At 40.9% G+C, this 13,494-nt stretch overlaps 1 protein-coding gene across 1 annotated transcript in view; it reads left to right on the forward strand.

Moving 5' to 3' along the window:
* ZZEF1 (zinc finger ZZ-type and EF-hand domain containing 1) overlaps nt 1–13,494 on the forward strand; it is a 168,754-nt gene that overhangs the window by 45,195 nt on the left and 110,065 nt on the right. Inside the window, exons 14-17 of the mRNA XM_075852854.1 lie at nt 7,745–7,839; nt 8,888–9,030; nt 10,546–10,679; nt 12,227–12,297. Of these exons, the coding sequence (XP_075708969.1) occupies nt 7,745–7,839; nt 8,888–9,030; nt 10,546–10,679; nt 12,227–12,297 (443 nt within the window). The remainder of the gene's footprint in view (nt 1–7,744; nt 7,840–8,887; nt 9,031–10,545; nt 10,680–12,226; nt 12,298–13,494) is intronic.

The following is a 13,494-nucleotide window of genomic DNA, read 5'->3' on the forward strand; positions in this document are numbered from 1 at the left end:
ATACTGGGGAAAAACATTGGGTCGGGTCACAGAGTTGATCCCTGCCGATTTAACCCCTTAAATGCGGCGGTCAATAGCGGCCGCTGCATTTAAGTAGTTATAACATTGGCGTGGCGCGATTGCGGGGCCAGTTTTTGCTATGGCAACCAGAAGCCTAACAAAGACAGGACCTTATATGCCCCCTGTCAGTGTGAAACTGACAGGTATAATACCCTGCAATACATAAGTATTGCAGGGTATTATAACAACGATCCAACAATTGGATTTTCAAGTCCCTAGTGGCACTAAAAAAAAAAAAAGATAAAAAAAGTTACAAAAAAAGGTACTAAAGTAAAATTTAAAAATAATAAAATTAAAAATCTCTTTTTCCCTTACAAAGTCCTTTTATATGAAAAAAATAAACTATGAATAAGTAATATTGCCGCGTCCGTAACGGCCTGAGCTATAAAAATATAATGTAATTTATCCGGCACGGTGACCGCCATAAAATGAATAAAAAAAACTATACCAAAATCGCTATTTTTATTCACTTTAGCTCCCAAAAAATTTAATAAATAGGGATCAAAAAGTCGCATGTACCCAAAAATGGTACCAATAAAAACTACAGTTTGTTCTGCAAAAAATAAGCCCTCACACAACTTTGATGGAAAAATAAAAAAAAGTTGTGGCTCTTAGAATATGGCGACACAAAAATGTAAATAATTTTTTTAAAACCATGATTTTATCGTGCAAACACAGTAAAACATAAAAAAAAAACTATATGCATATGGTATCGCCGTAATCGCATCGACCCACAGAATAAATGAAATGTCATTTATAGCGCACGGTGAACGGCGTAAAAAAAAAATACGTTTTCATGGCCTAATTACACTGAATTCAGCAAATAACCTATGGGATCAAAATGCTCACTATACCCCTAGATAAATTATTTTTAGGGCTGTAGTGTCCACTGTTTTGGTCCCTCAGGGGCTTTGCAAATGCGACGCGACAACCGAAAACCATTCCAGCAAACTTGAGCTCCAAAAGCCAAATAGCGCTCCTTCCATTTCTGAGCACTGCCATGTGTCTAAACAGCCGCTTATTACCACATATGGGGTATTGCCGTAATCCGGAGAAATTGCTTTATAAATCTTTTGGGTGCTTTTTCTTTATTCCTTGTAAAAATGTATAATTTTTAAGTTTTATTGGGGAAAATTGAGATTTTAAGTTTTAGACTCCACCACATTCAGCAAAAAACCTGTGGGGTTAAAATGCTCACTATACCTCTTAATAAATTCCTTGAGGGGTGTAGTTTGCCAAATGGTGTCTTTTTGGGGGGGCTTCCACTTGTTGGGCCCCACAGTACCTCTTCAAATCCTGACATGGTGTCTAAGATATATTCTAATAAAAAGGAGGCCCCAATATCCACTAGGTGCTCCTTTTGCTTCTGAGGCCGGTGCTTCAGTCCATTAGCGCACTAGGGCCACACGTGGGATATTTCTAAAAACTGCAGAATCTGGGCAATAGATATTGAGTTCATTTTTTTCTGTAGCACAAAAGGTTTTACCAGAAAAATGCGATTTAAAATGGACTTTCTGACAAAAAAAAGAAATTTGTAAATTTCCCCTCTACATTCCTTTAATTCCTGTGAAACGCCTAAAGGGTTAAGAAACTTTCTAAATGCTGTATTGAATACTTTTGATGCATGCAGTTTTTAAAATGGGGTGATTTATGGGGACTTTCTAATATATAAGGCCCTCAAAGCCACTTCAGAACTGAACTGGTACCTATAAAAATAGCCTTTTGACATTTTCGTGAAAATGTGAGAAATTGCTGCCAAAGTTCAAAGCCTTGTAATGTCCCAGAAAAATAAAAGGACGTTCAAAAAATGATGGAAACATAAAGGAGACATATGGGAAATATTAATTAGTAACTATTTAGTGTGGTATTGCGATCTGTTTTACAAGCAGATACATTTAAATTTAGAAAAATGCTAATTTTTGCAAATTTTCTCTAAAGTTTGGTGTTTTTCATGAACAAATGCTGAATTTATTGATCAATTTTTTCCACTAACCTAAAGTACAATATGTCATGAGAAAACATTCTCCGAATCGCTTGGATAGGTAAAAGCATTCCCAAGTTATTACCACATAAAGTGACACGTCAGATTTGAAAAAATCTGCTGCGTCAACAAGGCCAAAACAGGCTCAGTCCTGAATGGGTTAAATGCTGTCAGGACTTTTTATCAGCTTTTTAACTGAAAATACAGAAATTGTCAAACTACTGTATATATCCTGGAGCTCCCGGTCTACCCCTCAGGGCAGCATAGGAGACCTCAGATCTGCTTTAACCCCTTAATGACCGGGCATGTTTGTACCTTAATGACCAAGCCAGATTTGTCAAATCTGGTATGTCTGACTTTATCAGAGAATAACTCTGTGAAAGTTTTGAATATCCAAGTAATTCTGACATTGTTTTTTCGTCACATGTTGTACTTTATTTTAGTGGTAAAAGTAGACTGATACGATTTGCGGAAATTAATTAAAAAATAGAAAAATGGAAGAAATTTTGTAAAAATTACCATTTTCCCCTATTTTTAACTGCAATATGTCACATATGTACACACATACTGTACAATTTTTTTAATTAAATATATATTTCTATCTCTTTACTCCATTTTGGCAGCACTTTTGAAAAAATAAAATAAATTTTCAGCAATTTAGAGGACTTACAAATTGAATAATAATTTTATAAATTTTGAAGTACATTTTGTTTTCCGGCACCAAGCCAGGTTTTCAGAGGCTCATAGGTCTCAGAGTGATGGAAACCCCCACAAATGACCCCATTTAGAAAACTAGACCCCTTAAGGTATTTACCTAAGGGTATAGTAAGTATTTTGACCCCACAGTTTTTTGCTAAATTTAATACATAGCAGGTGAAAAAAAAAATAATTTCACTTTTTTTCATAAAAGTATCAGTTTGAAGACCAATTTCTTTGTAAAGCGACCATGAGAATGAAGAAACACACCACAAAATCTATCACCCTCTCTCTCCTGTTTTCAAAAATGCCCCCATTGTGACCCTAATGCGCTGCCTGGACACACGGCAGGACCCAAAATGAAGGGAGCACCCGGAGGCTTTCAGGACTCATATTTTGCTTGAAAATGTTTTAGGCCCCACTGTATATTTGGAGAAGCTTTGAGCTGCCAGAACGATAGAAACTCCCCATAAACGACCCCATTTAGAAAACTAGACCCCATAAGGTATTTACCTAGGGGTATAGTAATTATTTTGACCCCACAGTTCTTTGCTAAATTTAATGCATATCAGGTGAAAAAAATAATAATTTCACTTTTTTCATAAAAGTATTTGTTTGAAGACCGATTTCTTTGTGAAGCGACCATGAAAATGAAGAAACACACCCCAAAATCTATCACCCTCTTTCTCCTGTTTTCAAAAATACCCACATTGTGGCCCTAATGCGTTGTTTGGACACACGGCAGGGCCCCAAAGGAAGGGAACACCCGGAGGCTTTCAGGACTCATATTTTGCTTGAAAATGTTTTAGGCCCCACTGTACATTTGGAGAGGCTTTGAGCTGCCAGAATGATAGAAACTCCCCATAAACGACTCCATTTCGAAAACTAGACCCCTTAAGGTATTTATCTAGGGGTATAGTTAGCATTTTGACCACACAGGTTTTTCGCTAAATATATTGAAATTAGTCTGTAAGAATTAAAATGTACTTTTTTTCTGAAACAACATAGAAATTTTTATTATTTACAAGGAATAACGAAGAAAATGCACCCCAACATTTGTAAAGCAATGTCTCCCGATTACGACAATACCCCATATGTGGTAATAAACTGCTGTTTGGACCCACAGCAGGGCTCAGAAGGGAAGGAGCGCCATTTGGATTTATGATTTTGCTGGAATGGTTTTCGGTGCCATGTCGCATTTGCAATGCACTGGAGGGACCAAAACAGTGGAAACCCACCAAAAGTGACCCCATTTTGGAAAAACCTTCAAGGAATTTTTCTAGGGGTATAGTGAGCATTTACACCCCACGGGTCTTTTGCAGAGTTTATTAGAATTAGGGCGCGAAAATTAATATCAAAATTTTTTCCACTAAAATGTTGCATTTTCTCATTTTCACAAGGGATAAAGGAGGAAAAAAACAACCATTTTTTTATAAAGCAATTTCTCCCGAGTACGGAAATACTCCACATGGGGTCATACGTTTTTTCATTAGAAATGAATTAACCCTTTCAGGACTGATCCATTTTTTGCTTTCATATTTTAGATTTTCACTCCCCGCTTTCCAAGAGCTATAACTTTTTTATTTTTCCATCAATAGAGTGGTGTGAAGGCTTATTTGTTGCGGGACAATCTGTAGTTTTCATTGGTACCATTTTGGGGTACATGCGATTTTTTTTTTTGATCACTTTTTATTCAATTTTTTTGCAATCCTGAGCAAAAAACAGGAATTCTGACACCGTTTTTTTAGGTTTTTTTTTTCGCCGCTCACCGTACGCAATAAATGACATTTTTAATTTATTCTGCGGGTTGGTACGATTACGGCGATACCATATGTATATAGGTTTGGTCCTTTTTTTTTGCGTTTGCGCAATAAAATGACTTATTTATAAAAAAAAAAAAATTCTGTGTCACCATATTCTGAGAGCCATAATTTTGTAATTTTTTAGTCAAAAAAGCTGTGTAAGGGCTTGTTTTTTGCGGGACGGATAGAAGTTTTTATTGGTACTATTTTCGGGTACATGCGACTTTTTGATCACTTTTTATTCTTTATTTAGGGAGCGGTGGTGACCCAAAAAATTGCGATTCTGTCGTAGTTTTTTATTGATTTTTTTTTGGGGTGTTCATCGTGCGGGAAAAATAACATTATAGTTTTATAGTTGGGTTCGTTACGAACGCGGTGATACCAAATATGTGTACTTTTTTAACGTGTTCATTTTTTTTCTATAATAAAAGTCTTATTATAGGAAAAAAAGCATTTAGTGTTTATAGAACTTATAACTTTTATTTTTACACTTTTTTTTTTTAAAACATTTTTATTACTTTTTTTAACTTTTTTAACTTGTCCCACTAGGGGACACTTAGTCGTGCAGCTTTGATCGCTGCTAGAGTACATTACACTACACACGTAGTGTAATGTACTCTAACTGTCATTGTGACGTGACAGTCACACTGACAGGAAGCAGAGGAGGAACGGCCGGAGGCTGTTCCTCCGAGGCTTCCGTGCATGGCAACCCGGAGGTCATTATCTGACCTCCGATTGCCGTGACAAGCATCGGTAGCCCCCACGATCACTTCGTGGGGGCTGCTGATGTGCTTCAAACCACTTAAATGCGGCGACGGCAATCCGTCGCCGCACTTAAGGGGTTAACTGCCGAAATCAGCGGCGATGGTCCGCTGTCCGGCAAGACTGATGTCTCAGCTGTCGGGGACAACTGTCAGCGCGGGTCTGTCACTCTGTGTTTACACAGAGTGACAGTTTGAAATGCGGACGAAAATGTACGTCATGGTGCGGGAACTAGCAGCCGACCATGACGTACATTTTCGTCCTTGGTCGTTAAGGGGTTAAAGGGTATTTGCTTTTAAGATGTATTTTGTAAACATTCTAAGGCTGCGTTCACACTGAGTTTTTTTGCAGGCAGAAAATTGTGCCTGGAAAAATCCACTCTGGTTTTTTTAAGTGGTTTTGCACCACACTCGTTTTGTGCCGCGATTTTTTTACGCATTGTTTGCCGCATGTTTTTTTAGGGTTTTTTTTTTTAAGCTATCCAACAGAAAGGAGTAACCATGAGTATTTTTGCCGAATACGCGCCACAAATCGCGGCAAACGCGTTTATTTCCGTCTCTCGTTGATTTCAATGGGGTTTTTTGAGGCGGAAAACGCCTCAAGATAGGGCATGTCGCTTCTTTTTACCGTGAGACTGTTTTTCCGCTCGCGGGAAAAAAACTCCTCCGCCTCCCATTGAAATCAATGGGAGGCATTTTCGGAAGTTTTTTGGCGAGTTTTCCGTCGCGGTTTCGGCCTCCAACATGAGTTCTCATTTGACATATATATATATATATATATATCGATCTTTATTTTATTTATTTTTGAAATTTTGTTACGATCAAGTTCATTTATTAAAGAGGCTCTGTCACCACATTATAAGTGCCCTATCTGCTACATAATCTGATCGGTGCTGTAATGTAGATAACAGTGGTTTTTATTTTGAAAAACTATCATTTTTGAGCAAGTTATGAGCAATTTTATGCTAATTAGTTTAATAGTTTTTACTAATTAACCAACTGGGCGTTGTAAAGAGGAGTGTATGACGCTGCCCAATCAGTGACTAATCAGTGTCATACACTTCTCATTGTTCCAGCCCATTGTTAGGCTGGGTTCACACGAGCATGTTACGTCAGTAAAGGACGGAACGTATTTCGGCCGCAAGTCCCGGACCGAACACAGTGCAGGGAGCCGGGCTCCTAGCATCATAGTTATGTACGATGCTAGGAGTCCCTGCCTTGCTGCAAGACAACTGTCCCGTACTGTAATCATGTTTTCAGTACGGGACAGTAGTTCCACGGAGAGGCAGGGACTCCTATTGTCGTACATAACTATGATGCTAGGAGCCCGGCTCCCTGCAGTGTGTTCGGTCAGGGACTTGCGTCCTTTACGGACGTAACATGCTCGTGTGAACCCAGCCTTACACTGTGATTGTGCAGTGAAAGAAGCTGGGCTGGAACAATGAGTGAGAAGTATATGACGCTGTTTGGTCACTGATTGGTCGGCCTCATACACTCCTCTGTACAACACCCACTTGGTAAAAAGTAAAAACACGCCCAGTTGTCCATTGAGAAACTAATTAGCATAAATGTAAAATTGCTCATAACTTATTCAAAAATGATCGTTTTTCAAAATAAAAACCACTGTTGTTATCTACATTACAGCGCCGATCAGATTATTTTGGAGATGGGGCACTTATAATCTGGTGACAGAGCCTCTTTATAGTTGTGAAAAAAGTAATATGTTTGGTTGCCTCATTTGGTAATGTAATTTATGTATGCCCTCTTTTTTAGGTAGTTTTATTTTATTTGAATTTGATCCTTTATATTTTATAATTTAAACTACTGATCAAACTCTGAAGCAAAAGATTTCTATAAGGTTACGTTCAGAAGGTCCATATTCTGCACCAGTATTGGTAGAACTAAGAGTGGAACCTACACAGAGAAAAAGTATAATGGAAAGATTTGTTACCCTTTCATTTGGATTCACTCCTGGTTATGGACTTCAAATACTGTTGCACAATACTGACTAAACTACGGTCATGTAATAGGATGGGGTTTTATTTACAATCTTGCTAAACTACACAGGTCTGATCACGTCCTATACATGCTACAGTGGCCTTTCTGATTTGCTTCTATTTTTGCATTTGTGTCAATTCATTAATTGAGGAAAAATGTTTCAAATTTGTTATTGGCATGACCTGCATCACACTAAACTTTAAAAATGTCTAAATCGCACAATATGCTAAATACCAGTTATCTCCGAGATTTGTAGGCGGTAGAGCTGGGACTATCGTTCTGAGATACCTAGTTGGCCTTCGTTCACTTCAGCGTTCGTTTTGTAACATTTTATTGTGAATATGGTTCACGTTCATTGCAACCTCTGCTTCATATATTCAGGTACCGCAGTGGTGCTATTTAGTACAAAAAGAAAATTCCTGTGTTTTTTGTTTGTTTTGATGTAGGAAAAAGACAATCGATCACGGCACAAATCCCTTCTTGATTTATCTGGCCTAGATTTGGAGCTCATCTGGAAATTTTATAAGAAATTACAAGACAGGTATTTATTTTTTACAAAATATTACATTACTATAATGCTACATTACTATAATAACAATACTACATTACTGCAACAATAATACTACATTACCATAGCTATACTACATTACTATAATGCCGCTAGGCTTAAACTTACTGGAATTTTGCGAGTTTACTCCACGTGCTTATTTTACCAATCCAGTTTTTCCGTTTAAGTGTCACTAAATAGTCTGGCTGCTCAGTTGGCAGCATTTGGCAGACACAATGTCCAGATTGGGCAGCCCCTTTTTAGAGGGTGCCACGGTGCACCCTGTAGAGGGTGCCAAAGCCCTAGCTACCACCAGTCCTCAAGACTCCCCTCCTGGTTACTGGGGGTGGTGCAGTAAGCACCAACCTCCTAAGGTCTACTCTTCAATACTCAAGGGAGAGAAGCGAAGTGCAGTGTATGACCTGTTCCTCCTATTGCACCCTGCCTCCACGATAGCTATGCCGTTGTAGTGCACCTGATGTGACGCCCCCTTGAGTAGGCAAGCAGAATGTGTCCTGTACAACTGCATAACTCGCATACACCGAAGAGGTTATTCACACAAACGGCATAATCGGCTGTGTTACTTTTTTTTTTTTTTTTACTGGCGGTCGCGTGGCTGCATTAAAATCAATGTACTTCTATGTGAACGGCCTGTGAAAAAACAGGACACGTCCTATTTTTGCCTGTTTTCACGGAACTCTCAATAGACCCAAGTCTATGAGGGATCTGTGAAATCGGGTTCTGCACTGGTGCAAATCAGCCGTGAAAAACTGCCTTTTTCATGGCCGATTTGACACCTGTTCGTGTGAATAAGCACTTAGGCCGGCCCTAATCATCACAATTTCCACTGGCATACAACTTATTGTTTTTCACTGCTTTTACAGTGAAAAACCCCCCTCCATGATATTGATTTTAAATTTTTCCTTTTAATAAAAAGCCATTTAAAATCCGATCTTTGTGTTTACCATATATGTGGTTGCTAATTGAGTTTGTCTGAGAGAGGATTAAGGTGTATTTATTTTGTTTTCGTATTTGCCTATAGTCCAAGAGAAGAATGTATCTCTGCCCAGACTATTCTGTTGCAGTTACTTCAGAGCTGCTGTGGTGTTCTCACTGCAGGAACTTCCACTCCTAATTCTAGCCAAGCGCAGTATGCTCAGGAATTATACACTCACCTGTGTAATGGTAGGTTTCTTTTTTTTAAACTTATTTTTATTTAACTCAAAACTGTGAAAATAGATTGTACGAAGACATTTGCACTTATATGATAAATAAAGTATGTAGATATGTAAAAAATATCAGAACATACAGAGAAAGATACAGAAGGTTACATCAATTGTAACACTGAGTGGTATTCAGTTACTGGATCCCAACTAAGTACCTTAAGGGTACCCTACTGCAATTCGCTAGCCGAGAGCATAGTGATGTTATGAAGTATCGTCAATGGGGGGGTGGCGCCATGTGCTTATAGGGGATAGTCTCGTTGACCAGTTTCATCATCTGGGTATTCAAGGGAGGTCCTCCCATTCACCTCAAGGCTATAGCTTTCCTTACACAGAACAGGGATTCCCACAGTAATATGCGCACGTGATGCGACTAGTTGATCATCTAGTAAACCCAAAAGGCAAACCCAAGGGGTGTATGTCTTAGGAGACATAGTAACAGTAGAGAACACGACGACAACTTCTCTCCAATGGGACTAAACATATGTGCAGTGCCATGCTGCATCCTCCCTCGAGCAACAGTGACATTTAGAATGTGATGGTTTCCCCATCCTATGCAAGTGTTTCAGTGTTGAGAAACATTGATGCAAAAAGTACAACTTTTAGGATCTTATTCACGGCAGATGACACAAGCAATGGATACTCCAAAGCCTCTTCTTAGTCACCATCTGTAGTATTTGTCTATGCCACCTGCTCTTTACAGCAATCTGTGGAGAGGTCATCTTTACACCTATCACCTGAGTGCAAAGGGCTGAGATCAGTCCCTGGAGATCTTGGCAGTTATAGATCCCTATTAGAGGGTACGGAGGTATGGCTCTCCGGTTTTGAAAGGTGTTTTCAAACTTTCCAAATAAGTAAGATTAGGGTTAGAGATATTAGGTGATGTAATTGTACGTGCCTACAGGCATTGTCACACATTTTTGTTGTTTTAGGTAGGAGCCAGGTGGAATTGTAGCTGTTAGACAGGAGTATCAAAGGTAACCTGTAAAAGAGCCTCCAAAGTAGTACTGGGTGGTAGAACCACAGGAGTGGCAGGGGGGTGTCCACTCAATTATATGCTGGTTGCAGAAGGGCAGTATTTAAGAAATCGCGCTATGGTGGTAACCAACAGATAAGGCAGTAGTGTCAAAGGGAGTCCAGGGAACCACAAGAAGATGGCTGTTCAATAAACAGTTACTATTCCTTTGAAGATTTCCAACATGAGGTGTAGGCGATGTAAGGTGACCTGGCAAGGACACCTTCTGTGTCATCGATATGATGTGCTGTACCATCTCATTCTAAAGTGTGTTTTAAGTCGACTTCTAGCTTATCACTCCCCTAGGATCTGTCTATATATGTTCAGGATAATGTCATATACGTGATTAAAAGAGAAGGAAGTCTGTCAAATTTGTTCTAAAAATGTATCATTTTTTTTCTGGAAAAGCTTTTTGGCGGTGTGCATAGTTTTCTTTAATAACCTGATACCGTCTCATTTCAGCTATGGACAACATGGACTTTTCCTCTTTGTCTTCCAAAGCACTCAAACAAGAAATCACTAACACTTTACTGAATGGAGCTGCAATTTTTTTTCCTGATCGTCTAACTAGACGAGATCGACTGTTCTCTTTAATGGTATGAATATTCTGAAAAGGGCAAACTTAAAATACAAAATTGGGAAGCATGTAGTAGTTCAGTTTAACGGCTGTGTACGTTCCAGCTGCCAATGCCCCGTGCAGTTGTCACGTTTATAGACGACCGCCTGGAACGGGTTTAATGTGAGCAGTGCTGCACTCTCTTGTCGGCCGAGCCTTTGAGAGCCCCGGAATACACACCCCACTGTAGATAAAGCCACCCACAACCCCCTGCAAAACCCACTGTAGATAGCGCCACCTAAGCTCCCTCTAGGAACGGAGTCCACGGCCAGCGCTCTGGCCGAGGATTTCCATCCTAGAGGGAGCACCCTGCTCTCTGCAGGGGGCGGGGGAATGTTGCTCTCTGCAGGGGTGGGGGGGAATGTTTCTCTCTGCAGGGGGCGGGGGAATGTTTCTCTCTGCAGGGGTGCGGGGGAATGTTTCTCTCTGCAGGGGTGCGGGGGAATGTTTCTCTCTGCAGGGGTGCGGGGGAATGTTTCTCTCTGCAGGGGTGCGGGGGAGGGAATGTTGCTCTGCAGGGGTGGGGGGAGGGAATGTTGCTCTCTGCAGGGGGAGGATATTTACGGGTGATGTTGCTCTCTGCAGGGGTGGGGGGAGGGAATGTTGCTCTCTGCAGGGGTGGGGGGAGGGAATGTTGCTCTCTGCAGAGGTGGGGGGAGGGAATGTTGCTCTCTGCAGAGGTGGGGGGAGGGAATGTTGCTCTCTGCAGAGGTGGGGGGAGGGAATGTTGCTCTCTGCAGGGGGCGGGGGAATGTTGTCTCTGCAGGGGTGGGGGGGAATGTTTCTCTCTGCAGGGGGCGGGGGAATGTTTCTCTCTGCAGGGGGCGGGGGAATGTTTCTCTCTGCAGGGGTGCGGGGGAATGTTTCTCTCTGCAGGGGTGCGGGGAGGGAATGTTGCTCTGCAGGGGTGGGGGGAGGGAATGCTGCTCTCTGCAGGGGGAGGATATTTACGGGTGATGTTGCTCTCTGCAGGGGTGGGGGGAGGGAATGTTGCTCTCTGCAGAGGTGGGGGGAGGGAATGTTGCTCTCTGCAGAGGTGGGGGGAGGGAATGTTGCTCTCTGCAGGGGTGGGGGGAGGGTATGTTGCTCTCTGCAGGGGTGGGGGAGGGAATGTTGCTCTCTGCAGGGGGACACTGTGGCGCTATCTACATGGGCTCTGCGTTTGGCACTATTTAGAGGGCACTATCTACAGTGGTATTGCGTCCACTATCTACACGGGCACTGTGGTGTTTTCAGGGGATTGGGACCAAAAACCTTTAACGATTAAAATTCTTCCATATAATTTTTTTTTTTTTTTTAACGTCCATGAAAAACGGAATGTCAAATGGCGATTAAAAACGGTCGGTTGCAAAGATATAGTTTAAAGAAGTGCGTATCAGAAATGGAAAATTTGACCTGGACACGGGCATCAATGACCCTTGGTCATGAAAGGGTTAAAGACTATCCGGTTATTTTTATGGCTGACCGTATAAAAGTAACTGAATTGAAATATATTTGAAGTTACACTTGTTTTCATTTTTAATATAGAAGAGCATTACCGAAGAGAAGCAGCCACAGTCGTCTCAGATCACCTTCCAGTCTCTGTGTACTTACTTCAGGTGACCACTTTAACTTACGTTTCTTACCGTTCTGTAGTAATTTAGCGTTGTCACAAATTGAAAAGTCAGTTGACTATTAACAATATCAATCTGCCAAGATTAGTGAAAAGAACTTGAAAGTTTGGCGACATGTACTGTACCTAAAGAAATTAACCCATTGGTGACGCATTCATTTTTTGTTTTTTTTTTTCATATTTTTTTACTTCTTCCTACCTTCCAAAAGTCATGGTTTTATTTTTCCGTCGACATAGCCGTATGAGGGCTTATTTTTGCGGGACTAGTTGCAGTTTTTAATGGCATTATTTATTGGATCATATAATGCACTGGGAAACTGCAAAAAAAATTATTTGTGGGGTGGAATGGGAAAAAACAATTCCTCCATTGTTTAATTTTTACTTTATTCACAGTGCGATTAAAAATTACATGTTAGGCCCTGTGCACACGACAGTGTTCGGTCAGTGATATACGGTCCGCATGTTGGCCGCATATCCTGGACCGAACATAGTGCAGCGAGCTGCGAAGGTTGAGTATGGAGCGGGCTGAGCCTGCTCCTTACTTTGCAGGACGTCGGCTGTATGTTACCATTACAGTGAAGTGTTGGATGTATGTTCACACGCAGTGACCAAAAACGTCTGAAAATACGGAGCGGTTTTCAGGCGAAAACTGCTCCTGATTTTCAGACATTTTTGTAGCAACTCGCGTTTTTCGCGGTGTATTTTACGGCCGTTATTGGAGCTGTTTTTCAATGGAGTCAATGAAAAACGGCTCCAAAAACATCCCAAGAAGTGACATGCACTTCTTTTTCACGGGCGTCTTTTTACGCGCCGTATTTTGACCGACGCGTGAAATTACACCTCGTGTGAACGGAACAGCGTAAAACCCATTGAAAGCAATGGGCAGATGTTTGTAGGCGTATTAGGGGCGGTTTTTCAGGCGTAATTCGGGACGTAAAACCCCCCGAATTACGTCTGACAACACTCTGATCCCGGCCATTTAACCTCTTGGATGCTGCAGTTCATGGCGACCGCAGCATCTATGCCACTTCAGCTGGCCCCCTCAAAACGTGGTCGTGGGATGCACGTTGTTTTTATGGCACTTTGTGGTCTTGAGGCAAGGCTTAATAGTAGCTGGTAAAAGATGCCATACACTGCAATACATAAGTACTGCAGTGTATGGTACCAGCAATCAAACATTTGC

This window comes from Rhinoderma darwinii, chromosome 2, assembly GCF_050947455.1.
Source record: "Rhinoderma darwinii isolate aRhiDar2 chromosome 2, aRhiDar2.hap1, whole genome shotgun sequence".
Taxonomy (NCBI): Eukaryota; Metazoa; Chordata; class Amphibia; order Anura; family Rhinodermatidae; genus Rhinoderma; species Rhinoderma darwinii.